Source organism: Eublepharis macularius, chromosome 16, assembly GCF_028583425.1.
Source record: "Eublepharis macularius isolate TG4126 chromosome 16, MPM_Emac_v1.0, whole genome shotgun sequence".
Classification (NCBI taxonomy): Eukaryota; Metazoa; Chordata; class Lepidosauria; order Squamata; family Eublepharidae; genus Eublepharis; species Eublepharis macularius.
In genome coordinates this window covers 12,979,259-12,997,112 of record NC_072805.1, presented here as the reverse complement: position 1 = coordinate 12,997,112, position 17,854 = coordinate 12,979,259, and the positions used below count along the sequence as shown (strand labels likewise).

Here is a 17,854-nt window from a genome sequence, read left to right as displayed (position 1 = left end):
AAAAACCCTTGTAAGTTACCTCTCCCAATCCAGTAGCAAAACTGACATGTCCTCAGCCGATCAACTGACAAAACTAACATGTTCCTCAGAAAGCCCGTGGCAGAAATAGGGAAGTTTTCTAGTGCAACCAAACCAACCAAACCAACCAACCAACCAAGTTTTCTAGTGCAACCAAACCAACCTTCGGTTTGACCTTCTCAAGCGTGGAATTACAGATGCCCAACGTGGGCCCTATCCTCCTCAGTACATCAATGAATTTTTCAAGACAAATGCCATCTATTGCTCACTTGGTATTTCTGGTGTGCACTCCTATGGATGTGAATTCAATCACTTTTGTGCTTGGATCCAAGGCTGCCCCGCCAGGCCCTCGCAGGTCTGGATTGCGCCTGTTTGCAGTGATGTAATCGGAGTCTTCCAACTCAAAATGGCAATACGGCAGGAGGCTCTTCCCCTTTACAGGCACCACTGGGCCTTCCTCTTCAGGCTTCAGGTTTAAAATACTGAGAAGAAAAAGTCCAGCCAAACAAATGCCAAGCAGCCTTTTGGGATTCCCTACCCACGTGCTATATTCCGTGTTCCCCTCTTGTGATACATTTATACTGCCTTTCAGTCCAAGGACTCACAAGGCAGTTCACAAGCTAAAATAAAACAGAAATCCAGCAGCCCCTTAAAGACTAATGACACTTATTCCAGCATGAGACAGAGTTAATTTCTTCAGATAGAACAGGAGAAAGAAACTGTTTTACCTCAGTTTTACAAAAAAATCACGGAAGGGTTGCCACAGGTTGAAGGCGACTTGATGGCACATAACACACACACATGGAAGGGGGGAAAGAGGGGGGAACTGAGCAAAGGAAAGAAGAGCATACAATCAGGTGAGACTAGGCCTCTCTCTGATCAACTACTCTCTCTTCTCCCTTCCCCCTATAAGGTACCAGTTGACTTCTGTTTTGTTACAACAGACGCACAAAACTTACACACACACACACCCCGCACAAGTTAAAACAATCATCAATGCAATAAACCCAAATCAAAGCCAATCAGTTCCCACTCCTGTTGCCAAGGCTTGGCAGGCTGGTGCCATCAGACACACGCAGGTGAAAGGCTTGGACTTGCCCTCCCCTGGTGCCCCTTACATGGTGCCGCCTCCTTACCTGCAGAGTAGGCGGCCCTCGAACTCTCCCAGTTCCAGAGGAGAAAATTTCACTTGGAGGACCTGGGAGCTCCCCGAGGGGATGATACCAGAAATGGGTTCCACGGAGAATGGGGAGCAGGGGACTGCCGGGAATAAGTAGGAAGAGAAGCTGTCCAGCATGCTCCCTAGCTGGCTGAGTGGCCGGCTGATCTGGGACTTGACAGAAAGAGTTGATGCAGCAGGCGGAAGTTCTCCTGCGGGGAAGGAAGATCCTGTTGAGGCAGCCATTTCACCTAGAGGAATGCTGCAATGTGATCACCAGTATGACTATCAGCCGTTCTCCAACGGGTGAAGCAAATCTCATCTTCCAAGGAAGTCTTCTTTCCGGGGGTCTGGTACAAGTTCACCCTAGCCAGCATCCTCTCTCTCCGATGCAGATGCTTTACATAGAAAGCAGAGGTCTGCACCAATTTCAGACTCCTCTGTAACGACTCTCAAAAGCATGCACGGGAAAGCTGAATGCCCCCTGCTTCCTGTCCCCTGCAACACCTTCCCAACGTGAAATGCATGTCCAGCAGGATTTCTAAAGAAGGGTGACGTAGCCAGCATGGTGTAGTGATTAGATTGCTGGACTGGGGTCTGGGAATCCTGGGCTTGAATCCCCACTCTGCTATGGAAGCTTGCTGGGTGGTCTTGGGCCAGTCACACACTCTCAGCCTATCCTCCCTCACAGGGTTGTTGTGATGATAAAACGGACAAGGGGGACTGGTGTAAGCTGCTTTGGGTTACCTATTGCGGAAGAAAATAGCCTATAAATGAAATAAATAAATAAGACGGGGCCAGAAGGGGCTGGGATGACATCACAAACTGAAAGGGTCAAGGAGGTCGAGGAGACCTGCCCAAAGGGGGGGGGGCACCCTGAGGTTCTCAAGGCAGTGGAAATATGCGGAAAGACACCTGGCTGTACCTTCTGGGCTTGTTGGCGCTTGTTCCACAGCAAAGTTGACGGCCCTCCCGCTGTCCTCCATGACAACTTTCCAGAAGTATTCCAGCTGCACATTCCCCGTATTGAATAGTTCCACTCTGGTAGCACCATGAGACAGAAAGGAAGGTCGTGCAGAATTAACTTTTTGAGCAGAGTTAGGGTGCCTAAAGTGATGCAGGGAACAAAAGCGAGCCCCCTAAAAGGACTTCAATACAACCAGTTCTACTAGATGCACCAGAGCTGGACTGAACACAGTGCTAACTGGCCGATGCTTGTGAGATAATAAGTGCCCCTTAACTCTGTATTGTGACGGCCTTTGGCTATATACAATTAAATCTTACTACTACTACTACTACTACTACTACTACTACTACTACTACTACTACTAAGTGCCCTCTGCAGAGCAGTTCTGCAGATTAAAAAAATAAGGTTCTACTTAAAATAAGGTGACAAGTTGTTACGTGCATGAACAGCACTTTAAAGAACTGAAAAAACAAAACAAGGCAACAGCCACAAGAGGAATGGCTGAGCGGGATGACATATGCTCAGTGATGGGTGCACTGTGCAGACTGGGGGGGTGGAGCATAGAAGGAAGGAGACATTTAAAGACAACCCTTGTTTGCAACCCAAAAGAAACACCTTCAGATCAAGGGGAAAATGCATGAAGGCAGGCTTTGACTAAGACTCTGCATGCTTCTGACTCACTTGAACACTCGTGTCTGGAAGAGCAACGTCTCCTTGAAGTGTACAGGCTCCACCTCCATCTTATACTGGGCGTAATCAATGTTGGCACTCACAAGAAGCTCCAGCTCCCGGCCACTGTCTTCCATGACAGTGTGAACGGGCTCTGGGTCCGTCTCTATCACCTAGACCAACAGCAAAAGGAGGAACAATGGTGAGCAGCCCAGAGAAGACCCCAGAGTGGTTTAGTGGCTAAGAGTGTTGGATTGATACAAGGGGCACTCAACTCTTTGATCCGCAGGCAGAATTCGCAGGATACCTGATCTATTGCATAGAGTGGTTGGAAGGGTAAGGTGGGAAATATGCATTGCCTTGAGCTCTTTTGAGGATAAACATCAACTGTCCTGATAAGGCAGAAGTTGGTTTCCAGTTCCTGGTTCTTTATTTACAAATCCTACCACAAATTGATGACACTCCAGGTCTGAAGGAACTGGCAAACCAACTGAAGAGAAACCACTGAGTGTTAAAACTGCTGAGAATCATTTAAAGGGGGGACAAACAGAGAAAGAAATGGGGACATCTTACTGGTCAAGGCCCTGAAAGGTTACAAAATCTTGGAACGGGAGATTTGGGTGACTGAGTGTGTTGGGGGAGGTATTTTGAAGTCATATCCTCCCCCCATGTGAATCCACAAGGAACCATCTAGCTTGTTGCTTCTGTGCATAGTGGTAAGGCAATACAACAAGGTCATACACAGAAAAGTTAAGTCTTTCTGCAAAGTATGGGGATTCCCTAGGTATATGTAGCAACAAGTTTGTAACTCAAAAAGAAGTTTCAAAGAGGGAGAAAAGGCCTGATCTGAACGGAGCTTGCTCATTGCCCCCTGAATGTTGAAAGCAGCCAAGTGCCCTTTAAAGAAAAGCAAAGGGAAAGGGAAATTAGCCTGCTGCCGGTCCTGAAAGCCTATAGTATCTGAGGGTGAGATTTGGGTCAGGGAAAGTGTGAATTTCCTGTTCATTTATCCTCCCTCCTTAGAGGACCCAGCTTGTTTTATCCTGAGTCCAGAATTCCAATTTCCTGGATGCCCGGTTGACTGGTCCGAATATTGTTTTCACTCTTCTTTATTTATTACCTTCTTCTTAGATGGGCGTGTGGATGTGGCAGCCTTCGAAACGTCCACCCATTTGACAGTGTGCTGGCGATCGTCCCAATCAGGCACCTGTTCAGCAGGCTGCTGGAAGGTAATCTTGCAAACCTTGCACTTGATTGGCTGAGGTGTGAAGGTGACAGGCATGCTGGATTTTAAGGTCAGGATGGTGTGCTTGGTGCATCCTACGTGGAGATGGCCAACCTAGGGCAGGGGGATGCAACCAGAGCATCAGTCTGTGGCAAGATTCTGCACGTGAGAATAAAGCAGAAAGCTTTATCCTCACGAGCTACATGATCACCCATGGCAGAACAAAGGCCTATTGATGAGAACTTTTTTTAAATATTAAAGGAACTTGCTCTTTACCACGGGTTTATTCAACATTGGTGAAAGCAACATGACCGCACAGCCTTCCCATGCAGTTTCCCTGAAACAATACTGACATTTCAGCTATTTAGCATAAAACCAGGGAGGAACTGCCATTGTTCAGCCTACTAACACTATTTCGGTACCCAAATCACGGATTCAGCATGTGAGCTAGATATCAAATGCCCAAATACCAAACATTCAGGATTTGCACGCAGCATAAAACCTGTGCCTCAAAATCCTTTTACTCGCAAGCAATCAAGGAGAATGGACAAGACCCTTGCTAGAGGTGTTTTCAGTAACTAAAGATCCACGAGTAGACGACAGACAACCAAAGAAGCAGGGACTTTCTCCTTCTGCAGTCACCTTCTCCAGCCTTAGGGGTCATGGCAAAGCTCAGAAACGAGAGAGGGGGGGGGGGTTGAAGGCACCCTGGCCCCCCTCTCTCCCAGCCTATGCCCCTCTCCTCTCTCCTCAAGGTACAGGCTTGGGCCTTCTTCCCTGGCTCTGCTCCTGACGGCCACGTAAAGGCTGCTCGCTGGGCGGGACAATCCCAGGTTCCTCCAACCACCCTCTCCCAGGTGTGGTTTTCCCTCTGACAGACAGACCATCAGGCCATAGTGCGCCATGCCCTGTCATGCTCCCTGGGGTCAGCCTCCCTGTCGGTCCTCACTAAGTGAGGACACATGACCTGGCCAATTCAGTCCGGACCTTTTGCAGGCCCCTTGCTCCCCCTCCTCTGACCACAGTGACTCCCTCCGAGCCAGGAAGTGGGGGGACAGAGGAGCTGACCCCAGACAGGCCGTGACTGTGAGCCTTCCGGAGGCACCTGGTTTATCACCGTGTCAGAGAGGATGCTGGACTAGAAGGTCTATTCGTCTCATTCAGCACACCTGCTCTTATGTTCTCAGGGTGAAGTTATTTCTTGGTCATCTGAACCCACTGACAATTGTGAAAGAACCGTGATGGCAGAGCTGATTATGAGTGGCTCCTACGGTTGCACCATTTCATTGAGACTGTTCTGGGGGAAGTGGCTCCCATGAGTCTGCGTTTGTGAATGAAGGAGGGATCAGCAACCTTTAAAATGAGGAACACCCACAAAACACCAGAAGGAACAGTTGCCATTTTCTATTACATTATACTGGGGCTTAAGGTTTTGGTGAAGGTAGAATATAAATAGTTTAAGAAACAAAACAATAAAACTTTTGCAGTAAGATACAGAGAGCTCAGGAAAAACACTTGGAACTGTAAAAGCTTTGACTGCAAAGGAGCACGGGGGAACAGGAACGGGCTGTTATACCTTACCTGCGGGGAGAACTGCAGCGGGCCCCATGTAGGCCACTCAAATCTCATCACATCTGACCTGCTGTGATTGGTTATTGTGAACGTTGTTTGATACACCTTCCCAATGTGACAGTCCCCAAACTGGATACAATCCACTCTTGCATCTGAGGGGGAAAGAGGCCAAGCTTTCAGAACTTTATACAGAACAGGATGTCTGGCTGCAGTATCAAAAAAGAAGACTTGTCTGGATTAAGCTTCAGTTTATTGTCCCTCACCCAGCCCATTATCAAGTTTAGCCACTTGTTCAGAAAGTTCACCCACACACCTGCCTCTGCAGACAAGAAGAATTACGAGCTGTGTATTTTTATTTATTAATCTATTATTTGTTATTTATCCTGCCTTTCCTCATGGTTCAAGGTGGCTTCTAGTAATAAACTAAAAACATTCGCAGTTACAACCAAAATAAACAAAAATAAACAAATCCCTCCCTCCTCCGCTCAAAAGGTGCCTGCCATTCAACGCCCCCCCATCAAAAGCCCTGGTGAACAGGCAAGCCTGGCAGCGCCTCCTGGAGAGAACCAAGGTGGGGGCTTCCCTCACCTGTTCAGGGAGCCCATTCCATACAGCAGGGGCCACAATGGAAAAGGCCCAGGCTCTGGTCGATGCCAGGTAGGCCACCTTAAGAGCTGGCATCACCAATGGCTACCTGAAAACCGCAGTTGGTGAACAGGGAAATATAGGAAAGTGTTTCAAATATGTGCGTCCGAGGCTTTGAAGTTGATAACCAGCACACTGAACTGACCTCAGAAGCCAACTGGCAACCAATGTAGTTGTTTCAAAATGGGTAGCGTATGTTTCCAATGGCTAGCACCTGACAATAATCGAGCTGCCGCATTCTGGACCCCTTGTAATTTCTGGATTGTTTCCAAGGGCAGCCCCACATAGAGCATATTACTGTAATCCAACCAAGAAGTTATAGAAGCATGGATCAGCGTGGCCAAATCAGCTGAGTCTGGGTAATGCTGGAGAACCAGATGGTGCTCCTGGCCACCACGCCAACCCGCTTTGCAAAGAGTAAGGCAGGGTCCATGAGCACCCCCAAGCTCTTAACCAATGCTGAAAAAACACACTTCATTCCATCTAGGACAAGTAGATTCTGTCCCTCTAGAATATCAGCCTTCCTGACCAGCATGACCTTTGCCTTGTCTGGATTCAGCTTCAGCTTGTTCTGCTTTAGTCGCCTGATACAAGCTTCAAAGCACTGGTTCAGAACAAAGAGGCTTGGATGAAATATAGAGCTGGGTGTCATCTGTATACTGATGGCACCTGGCCCCAAATCTCTGGACAATCTCATTCAGCGGCCTCATTAAAGATCACGAGTGAGAAAAACTAACTCAAGACGAATTCCACTCCGTTGATTCTGCACCTTTTTCTGTCTGATCAGGCAGGAAAGAGTGAAACCACTCTAAGGACTACACCCTTATCACCAACTCTATATTCCAGCCAATGGTGAGAATGGAGTGGTCAACTGTGTTAAAGGCTGCTGAAGGATCTAGCAGTATCGATAGGGAAGACTGTCCTCTGTCCAACTTTAAACAAAGATTGTCCACCAGTGCAACTAAAGCTGTCTTAGTACCAAGCTCTGGCCACTGACCAGAGGAGTGACTCAGATCTGGACGGCTCAGAGGAAGGGCCTCATGATCACAGAAAATAAATGCTACTCCAGTCACCACTCGCCATCCAAAGTTGGTGTCAAAGTGACCACATCAGAACCATCCAGCCAGGTTTCAGTCAGTCTTCTGCACAATGATGACAGATCGGTCCAGATCCCTGGACAATCTCTCCCAACCATTTCATATAGATGATAAACCCCAAAAGAAACTAGATGGAGCCTGGCAAGATTCTATAGCCTAAGGGCCATGGAACCAAACAGCAGTCCTCAGCATCACTAGTATTAGATAGCAGACTAGAGGATACACCAATACAATCCATGCACTCAACAGCAAGTACACAAATCAGCACTGGAACTCAAATGATAAAGCACCTGGGGAGGGCAATGGGATCCCAACAGATCACTGTGACTCCCCCTCCCCTGAACATTGAGTCTGGGCTCCACCAAGAAACTTTTAAGGCAGTGGGAGAGATCTATCTTCCTCCATGTCTTCACTTCAGCATGTCTCGGTGGGACATGCCGGGTCATCCCTTTCATCCTGGGCTAAATATTCAGTGATCCGCAGATTCCTCAGGCATTCAGCACTAGCACTTTTGCACTCCATGGTGTACTGGCATGATTGTGTGTGACAGAAATCCTAGATCCAATGTGGCTCAAGAGCACCCCCGGAGTGTCTAAAATCTTGGATCCTGGGGATTACATGAGAATAACTCTTTGTTACTCGTGCCACCTCAGGGCTAACTGGCCAACTTAATCCTTTTTTTTTTTTGGACAAAGGACAACTTGCTTAAGCCAGATCCCCTTTTTGTCATGGAAGTGCAGAGCCATTAATAGGATGGGACCATCCTGTAATAATTCCCCGACTGGTAACAACTGTCTGACATCAGAAACGCAGCTTTGCCAGGAACTAGATGAAGCCACTAATCAATCTCATAGAGGAGGCTGGCTCAGATCAGACTCCACAAATATCCAGGAGCTCTGAACTTTTATTTAGTCCCCACTTTGAAACCACATGAATTCCGTAGCCCCCAAGACCAGTGGGCTGGCATTAAAGACTCCTCCATGATCTTGGTACTGCAAGGAACTCTGTGACTGCTTTGAAGTAGGTAAAGTGTACTTAGCTGAGTTGGACCAACTTCAGTGCTTTTATTTGAGAGACTTTGTGTTGTGTGATACTCTGTTCTTCCCAGTTTTGTATTTTGTCCCTTTCCTACCCCCCTTTTTGAATCCAACCACCATTTCCCCGTTTTTCCTATAATAAACCTTTTTATAAAGACTTTTTTTTTTGCTTCCTTAGTATAATATATTTCTCTGGAATGTTTCTCTGAATCTCTTCCCTGTGTGCTAGACTGCACAGATGCTACCCAGTTTTCCACAAGGTATTTTCCAGGGTTCCACCCTGTTACTTTGTTATTGTTCTAGTTCTGTGCTGGAAGGGCACTTTCTCAGTAGGTCCATCTAGATGTTCTCAAGAGATACCTGAGTGGTGGCATCCAGTTACTAGGGTGCTTTCCAGGCAACCCTTGGTTTAAGAGAGTTTCCCAGCCAGGAAACGCACCTCCCCCCACTTCCTACCATAACAGCATGAATGGGATACGTCTTGTCCAATCCCTTTTCCCTTTTACTCACTCTCTGCGAAGTCCTCTTCCAGGTGCCTCTCGGCATTCTCCCAGTAATCCTCTGCCACCAAGCTGGTTATGTTGTCCAGTGTGATATCATCCTGGTAGCCTTCACCTACCATCTGGATGCTGGTGTCCTCATACTGGTTGTCCATGATGGAGAGGTGGATCAGCCCTTCGATTTGTTGGGTCACATTGGGTTGGAAAATCACATCAAACTCAGCTGATTCCCCATTGTGCAGGACCAAGGAAGCTGTGTGAGGTTTCCTGCCTATGAATAACATGGGGAGAAAAGCAATGCAACCATTAGAGACCAGAAAGGACTTTTCTCCCATGTCCCACAGGTTAAAGACCCTAGGCTGGGAGGAGCAGCAAAGTAAATGTCTCCGAGAGCGACTGGAGTTTTTGCCCAAGACTGAGGTCTGCAAACACTGGCTCCAGAGCCAAATACAGCTCAGTCCGGAACCAAATATGACTTTTTAAAAAAAGAAAATGAAATCTTTCAGTGAAGGTATTTCAGAAGAGGATGTGGGATGCTAGAAATGATTGGTACGTAAAGAGAATGGCAAGCAAATATTTGTAAGGCACAAAAGGGCTTCTTACAAAAGGGCTTTAAAGAAAGGGAAAAGACAGGGGGGAATGAATGGTTGCCAGTAATCCAAATATGCACAGATTTATTCCACTGAGCTAAAACAATCATGCAGGGTGACCCTGCGCATACTCATTACTTGCATGCGCCACTTCCTAATAATGGACTTGCAGCAGGTCTGTAGGTAGTTTGTTGATCACTTGATCTGAATATTTGATATAGCTTGGCTCTTCAGCTATTAAAAGTTGCTGACCTCGAGACAAAAAGTTTTCAAACTATTTCTCTGCAAATACTTTTGAGCAGTCTACTTGTGATAAATGGTGTTCTGCATGGGGGAAGGGGGAGGCTAGAAGGCGGTGGGTGCCACATTTAGCCCCAACCTCTTACTGCAAATTTCAGCAGACAGCCCTCGCTTGCCGTGGCCGTTGAGTTTACCTCCCTCGTTGGATTCACTCTCTTCACTCTGAGACACGTAAATGCATTCGGTGCCAGGCTTAGGCTTCAGCATGAAAGCTCCGTATTCATCTGACATGTCAAGATGCAGCTAGGAAACGGAATAATACAAGAACAGCAAAACACGGGTGCTCCCAGGAGAACACTTCAGAATACTGGCACGATGTGTTTCCTGGTGCCCCCTTGCTTCTTCTCTAAAGCATCTCTCACCCAAACAATAACAATAACAACAACATTCGATTTATATACCATCCTTCAGGACAACTTAACACCCACTCAGAGCTGTTTACAAAGAGTGTTATTATTATCCCCACAATAACAAACACCCTGTGAGGTGGGTGGAGCTGAGAGAGCTCCAAGAGAGCTGTGACTGACCCAAGATCACCCAGCTGGCTTCAAGTGGAGGAACGGGGAATCAAACCCAGCTCTCCAGGTTAGAGTCCTGCTGCTCTTAACCACTACACCAAACTGGCTCTCTCAAAACAAGCAGCTAATGACTACTCTCCACCTCATTAAAGCTGCCAGCTCCAGACTGGGAAATTTTTGGAGGTTTGGGGTCAAAGTTTGAGAAAAGTGGAGTTTGGGAAGGGGAAGGAACTCAGCAGGGATGTGATTCAATAAAATCCACCCTACAAATCTGCTATTTTCTTCAGGAGAACTGACTTTTGTAGTCTGGAGATCAGTGATAATTTCAGGAGATCTCCAGGCCACGCCTGGAAGTTTGCAACCCTAAGCTGGGCTTTGACTTTTGAGACGTAGCATGAATTAGGGGTTCCAACTTGGTTTGGAAAATATCTGGAGATTTGGGGGCAGAGACTGGGGAGGGCCGAGTTTTGAGAGGGGAGGTTGCTCAGCAGAAATATTATGCCATAACGTCCACCCTCTGAAGCTGCCATCTTCGTCAGGGAAACTGATCTCTGCTGTCTAGAGGTGCAATTCCAGATAAGCTCCAACCCCCACCTGGAGATCGGCAAATCTACACCTTGTTGGAACAGGATGTGCTTCAGAAGACCCAGAAAGCATCGCCTTTGGGACCGCAGGGAGCACCCATTCAAAAATATTTTCCCCGACTACAGGGGGATAATTGGCTTGGAGCCTCCCAACATGTTTTAATCGTTCATACTGCTCCATGACAGCAATTTCATATTTGGCCCCGTTCAACGTGGAAAACGTTTTGTGATGGCACCCAGTGCCCTTTCATCAAATTCCAAAGGCCCCCACTGGCTATAAAATGGCCTCTCTGGGAAGCCCCTGAAGCGTCTCTCATCCACATCCGTTCCAATGGCCCTTGTCCCTACTAGAATGTCCCCACACTATCTTTTTCCAAGCTGCTCTGTTTTCTCATGATACTGGTGCTATTTGGGTGGTGGAAGCCACTGAGAGCAACAGGCGCATGAGACAGATTCAGTGCAGCCAGACAGACAGAGGCAAGAAGCCTGCCTCACAACAGTGCTCTACCACATTCCCACTCTATTTGTCGTTATTCCGTCCGCAGTTGCCCTTCCCAGCAACTAATTACCTGGACCACTATATTGCCGATGTTCTTAAGGACAAGAGGGAGCTTCTCTGAATTGCCCAACCAAAGTCTCTTAAACAGGAGAAGTGGGTCCCCTTTTTTATTGCGGAGTACAGGGCGAACAATGGTAACTTGTGGAAGGTTTCCATCCCCAGTGATCTCAAATGATAAACTTCTTGATTTGGCTGCAATGCTGAAAGCGAGCAATGAGAGAAAACAATGTTCTTGTGTGCACATAGTAAAGACCACCCTAGAGAAGCGCTCTCTAATTAAGCCACGGCTGAATTACCTGGTCGCAGCATCAACAGAAGCTTCAAATATGCACTGGTAGCTCTGCATTGTTTGCGGCAAGAAGGTCACGGTTGCAAAGGCATGCAAACGGCTAGCAATGCACATCCGCGCAGGGTGGACCTCAAAGATGTCACTGATGCGAGTGGTAGACTAAGGAAACATCCACACAGCTTTAAGAATCTCTCAAACAAAATGCAGAATGTGCAGTTGAACAGAATCGATCCTGATCAGCCTAACTTGGACAGCTTTGTATCTGACTCACGAAAGTGCATTCTGGAATACATGTTGTTCGTGTTTGTAAATTCGTGTTGTATTGTGACTGTGTTTTTAACTGATGTAATCTGCCCTGAGCCTGTTCGTGGGGAGGGCGGAATAGAAATATAATGAAATAAATAAATAAAAATAAATTTAAGGTGCCACTAGACTTTTGTTCAGCTTTGCAAACACAGCAAGTGGAACCAGCAGAGGGCGTTGGCACATCACACATTTGCCAAGCAAATATCTGGGAAGCAAAACAACTTAGCATTTTCAAAATCCTACTCTGCGTTTCTGCTTAACCTACGTGGGGGCCTCATGAAATCCTTTTCTTATTTATTGACTTATTCTGTGTTTTATTAGGTTAAATAAAATTTCATAATCTAAGTGAGAACAGCATAAATGGGATTAATGCCAATGATATATAAGCATACTTCTCTTTTTTTACCTTGGCGGAAATTGGTTTGATGGCAAGAATCACATCACAGGGAATTCGACCATGGTTGCAGATCTTGAACCGGGCTGTCGCCTGGTGCCCAACTAGGACGTTATGGAAGATAAATTTGTTCTCATCAGTCACAAAGACACCTTCACAACCTGTGTTCTTCAGCACCTGGTTGAGGGTGCTACTGTTGCAGACCTGGTGCTCCTCAAATATAGACCTGACATCGTCAGTCACAAACCCTGGGGAAAAGACAGGAGAAAATGTGGAGGGATCTCATACTCTGACCAGATCCAAAGGACCGAGAGAAGCAAACAGGCCAATCTGTAAATAAGCAAAACTCCAGTCTATACCTACAGAGGGTGTATGGAGGCCCCTTATATATACCCGAAGTCCTTCCTTTTTATTAAAAGAATCCATATTTCCTTCTTAATGGCTGTTTTGTACATGTGAACGATCGTGCTTATATGCTCTGCTTTCCTTCCCCTCTTTTATAGCCTATGTATTTCATAAGTTTGGAAAAGCAGGAGACGGGGATCTTGGGAACTTCTCCACCAGCTGCCTAATATCCGGGCTGAGATTCTGTCTGGCTTCCTGCTACAGGTATTTAAGCCTGGGTGTGGCCAGAGACATGGCCTTTTGGAGTAAGCTATAGGATAAGAGGCAAAGCAGCCAGCAGCCTGTAGCCTGAGTGAGCTAGCTTTGTGCATCTGGCATAGGGGTGCCAACTGCTTAGAGAAAAAAATGTCCCTCGACATTTTTTATGCCTCACTTTCCCCATTTCTCAGGGCTTGCTGCATGACTGGCTGAAGCACTCTTGTTCCCCCGTCCCCCATGCCTTTTCAAGTGCTGAAACAGCTGCATTCCTCCCCCTTAAATCACTTTAAAATGGTGGCAGCATCCATAGGGTGGACCCATAGATGTGGTCACGTCTAGTTTGGTCCTTAACCAGGTTCCCAAACTAGAACAGCATTCCATGTCCGCCTGCATTGCTACTGCAGGATAACAGGCCGGCACTTAAGAGTTGGAGGCTGTGTGTTAGTGACACAAACCGCATTCACAATGTGATCCTTAAATCCTTCTAAATCCATTGGCATTGATGGGCTCAGAAGGGTGTAACACTGTGAACAGCCATACTGGTCCATGCAATATGCAGAACAGAAAACAAAATAGATGTAATACTTTTTATTAGGGCCAACCAAAGTAACCAAAAACATTGTGTAAGCTTTTGGTATCACCAGAGAACTCTTTATCAGGCTAGGTGTTACAAAAAATAAAAAATGAAATAGGAAAAAAGCAGATATTCCAGGTCAAGATCTTAAGACCTTGGCCGATTCCAGACGGCCCTCTGCAATCCGAAACGTTGCGCATTGTCGCACGTCATCGCGCAGAAAACGCGAAATATCGCGTTTCCTCGCGCGAGTTTTGCGTGACCCCGCGCAAAACTCGCACGAGAAAACACGATATTTCACATTTTCAGCATGATGACGCACAACAACACGCAACGTTTTGGATTGCAGAGGGCCGTCTGGAATCGGCCCTTGTCTAGCTGGCAACACTTGCATTCTCTTGGGCTCTGATAAAAGCGATCACACGTGGATTTTGTTACAGTAAGAGAAGTAACAACAGTGGGGTGTGAAGCCCGACTTTTGCCTTCTAGCTGCTTTTTTGTAGCGTTTCTTCCCACCCTTCCTATTTGTTGGAGAACAGGAAATTCCCTTGTGGGCTCCCATGCAGGCTTTCTGCCTCGTGTTTATTGGTTGTCATTTGAAATGTGGTTTGTTTTACCCCATAGCCTATTGCAATGTGCACTGTGTAAAACACGAATAAAGTCTGTTCTCCGTTAATGTTTCTTACCTAATAGCTAGTTGATATTAATAATTTCAACAGCTTTCATTCCACCATGAGCCCGAACCTTAAGTTTGCCAACTCTGGGCTGGGGAATTTCTAGAGATTTGGGAGTGGGATCTGGGGAGGGTGGTTGGGGGGGACTAACAGGGCATAATGCTATAGTGTCCACCCCCAAAGCGGCCACTTTCCCCAAGGGAATGGATTTCTGCCTTCTGGAGATCACTCGTAACTCTGGGAGATCGCCAGACCCTACCTGGAGGTTGGCAACCACATCAAGCCTGGACCAGTCCACATATCCGTTTTCTCAATGCCAATGTATGATTACATGATTTATCTTATTTATTTACTTGTCATATTTACTATGCCACTTTCCCACCCCAAATAGAGTCCCCATGGCAGTGAACAGGAGATAATTAAAAAATTAACGTAACATTTAAAATGCATATATAAATACAATAAAACATATAGACAAATACACACGACCAGAAAGGATGGCCACATAATGGACACCCATGTATCACCTAACATTAAAACTCACCCACTGCTACATAACAGTCATTCTACACGTTACTTGTTTTACGAGTTCTGCACGAGCCAACCTGTGCTCCGTGCAGACACACGCCCACTTGAGGATTGGCTTCTATTAAAACCCCCGAGAGTGGGCAGGGAAGGAGAGTTTTCCCTTTTCTGCTGCCACACATGTACAAAATACCTCCACGTGGTAGTGTCTGAAGAAGGGAGCTCTGACTCTCGAAAGCTCCTACCCTGAAAATCTTGTTGAGCTCTAAGGTGCCACTGGACTCAAATCCTGCTGTTGCTCTATTGCAGATGAACATGGCTACCCACCTAAAACCTGACTCTGCTGTTTGTTTGTTTAAACCTCCTAAATAAACAATTGCAAAGTGAAAGTTTATTCATAGCAACTGAAAAAGTGGGATGTCTCCACAAAAACCAGTGCTGGCATAGAAAGTTGTTAGTGTTTAAGGTGCCCACAAAACACCAATTTATTTTTGCAACCAAATCATTAGATAGTTCATGCAGTACACATAAGATTTGTTTTGATATGGTGCTTAAGTTGGCCTTAGATGGTGAGGGGAACAGGCAATGAGAACCTCTGTCTGGAAGGGGGGTGTCAGCAGCATTCCTGGCTCTTTGGCACCTGTCCCTCCTGCTAACCCCCCCGTTCACGGGACTTCCCCTTCCAGCAGTAATGGCTCGGTGGCTCCACCTTACCTGGGATGCACGATTCTGCAATCAGCACATACGAAATGCCATTAGGGTTGTCATCAGGGTCTCTGTCAGAGACCTCGATCGTCAGGTACTCCTCAGACTTCCCAACGGTATCCGCAACACAATCCACAGTGATGACTTGCTGGCCGCCTGGACTAATGGAGCCAAATCCAGGATACACGCAGAAGATGCCAAGGGAGAAACGTGCCTGCAGGGGAGCCCAAGAGGGAAGTGCTCTCAGAGGAGCTGCCACTAAACTCATTCAGGCTTCTGTGTTGCTTGGCTACCGAGGCAGGCCTTCTACATCGGAGACTCCCTGGGAAGCTGTGGGGCTTCAACAGACAGCTGCAGCACCTTTCAAGGGGAGGCAACTCAAAGAGGCAGTTTGTCAGACAGAACACTTGTGGCGCTTCATACACGTTATGTTTGGCTAGCAGACAGGCTAGGAATCTGTGTGTTTGATTCTTTTTTAGCTTTCCGGACCTGCGGAAGGCGACACCCTGGTCCCCCAGCTGAAGGGAAAGTGTGTGTATGTTTCTGTGTGCGCATGTGGGAAACAGACACATACAGGAAGAATATGTTTGTATGAAAGAGAAAGAGACTGTCCGGCGACGCCGGCCTTTTGCCCACCCCCAGCCCTGCAGCAGCAGGCACCCCCTTCAGGCCCTGCAGCACAGCCTCTGGCAGTACCTCAGTTGCAGGAGCCCCTCCAGGCCTCTCTCACCCTTAGGCCAGTCGCAGCCGACGCCCAGGCACAACTCTGGGGAACAGCCTGCAGCCACTCAGCAGACTCACCTGTCTCCTGCAGTTGCCCAGGTGGCTCCACTTCATCCAGGCCCCCAGATTGCCATCAGGTCAAGTCAGGCAGGCGCAGGCCCCAAGATGCCAAGGGAGCCACTGGGGAGGGTTCAGAAGCAGCAGGGGCGAGCCAGGCAGAGAGCAGACCAAATGCCCCACCCTAGGCGGGGATGGAGTGGGTGGGGCCAGGAAGCTGCAGGATCTACCCAGTCCTCCTATCAGATAGGCTGGGAGCAGGGCCAGTCAGGGAGACTGGGTGGCGACTGGGGGCAGAGCCAGGGAGGTGGGGCCAGGGGAGGCCTTTAAATTCAGGTTCCTGTGAAGGCTGAGGAGGATTTTGCAGGGAGAGACAGCTGGTGTGTGCTGCTACTCCCAGGGCAGAAGGAACAAGGTGGTGCAACCCCCTTCCCTGCCCATCTGAGGCTGGAGGACACCTGCCTGGAGAGCTGGTAGGATGGCAGGCCGTCAGGAGAGGGCGCCAGTGAGGGAGGAGCCTCACAGAAACAATAGACAGAAATTAGCAAGAGACAAAGAAAGAAAGAGCTGTGTTCTGGCTGCCCGAAAGGACTTTAGGAACACATAGTGGCATGATCAAATGCAGCCAGCCCCAAAGGACCCCCATTTGGGGTGTAAAGAAAGCAGTGTGGTCAGATGATCAAAGGCTGGTAGTGTGTGGGCCAAAGCAACCAGCACAAATGAGAATGGCAAAGGTGGTTATTATCATCCCTGCTCTCAAGAGGAGGAAAAATAATACCACAAAAAAAACAGGCCAAAGTGTCGACCCAGAGGACACGGAGCTTGCCCCCACTTGACCTACAAGGCTCATGTCCTTTTGCAGAGATTCAGAACGCCTGCTCTGCCTGCCAAGCGCCGCATTTTGCCGGATGTCTGCATCACGAGAGCGAGAGCTTTTGATGTGAGATGGGCTGCAGGAGGAAGAAACACATCCTTAACAGAAGAGCCGCCTAGATCCCTGTGCCTGACTCTGCTGCAAGAAGCAACGGGGGGAAAGGGAGCATGAATCACTTAGCACATCTTATCAATGGGCCTAAAATGAGCCAAGTCTCAAGGTTTCCAATATTGGGTCATGACTCAGGAGCCCAAGGCATTGCATGAAGTGTTCTAACTCTTTGGCCATTGACCGTGGGGACAGTGATGCAGCACATTAGAAGGGCGGCATCAGTTCATAAAAGCGGAGAAAAACACGGCCTGATTATGGCTGGGTTTATTAACCATCAACAGAATCAAGTAAAACCATGAAGCTCCCGGGTCTCTAATCCTCTTGGTCATAATGTGAAGCTTGGAAGTGTGAATCTGGAGGCACCCTAAAGACTCAAGGGTTGTACAGACACTGTAGTCCTAATCTGACTGGGAGGGGGCATCACGGCTTCTTTGACCTTTATTTAAAAAATGGAGGGTACTGATTGCAGATCTCCTACGACTTGTCAAACTGCAAACCAGGCATGCGTCTAGAACTCCCACCCAGTGTTGTCCAAAAGGACCTTCTCTCTGACAATCACCACCTGGAGTTCCCTTTCTC

General features: G+C 47.6%; 1 protein-coding gene across 1 annotated transcript in view; it reads right to left on the bottom strand.

Annotated features, from left to right (window-relative positions):
• The window catches only part of HYDIN (HYDIN axonemal central pair apparatus protein), a 222,680-nt gene that overhangs the window by 30,713 nt on the left and 174,113 nt on the right, over positions 1 to 17,854 (bottom strand). Inside the window, exons 58-70 of the mRNA XM_055000839.1 lie at positions 17,132 to 17,240; positions 15,520 to 15,724; positions 12,442 to 12,677; positions 11,737 to 11,888; positions 11,451 to 11,640; positions 9,914 to 10,022; positions 8,900 to 9,160; positions 5,620 to 5,762; positions 3,934 to 4,152; positions 2,826 to 2,986; positions 2,081 to 2,218; positions 1,155 to 1,364; positions 288 to 500 (exon numbers count right to left, since the gene is read on the bottom strand). Coding sequence (XP_054856814.1) covers positions 288 to 500; positions 1,155 to 1,364; positions 2,081 to 2,218; positions 2,826 to 2,986; positions 3,934 to 4,152; positions 5,620 to 5,762; positions 8,900 to 9,160; positions 9,914 to 10,022; positions 11,451 to 11,640; positions 11,737 to 11,888; positions 12,442 to 12,677; positions 15,520 to 15,724; positions 17,132 to 17,240 — 2,346 coding nt within the window. The remainder of the gene's footprint in view (positions 1 to 287; positions 501 to 1,154; positions 1,365 to 2,080; positions 2,219 to 2,825; positions 2,987 to 3,933; positions 4,153 to 5,619; positions 5,763 to 8,899; positions 9,161 to 9,913; positions 10,023 to 11,450; positions 11,641 to 11,736; positions 11,889 to 12,441; positions 12,678 to 15,519; positions 15,725 to 17,131; positions 17,241 to 17,854) is intronic.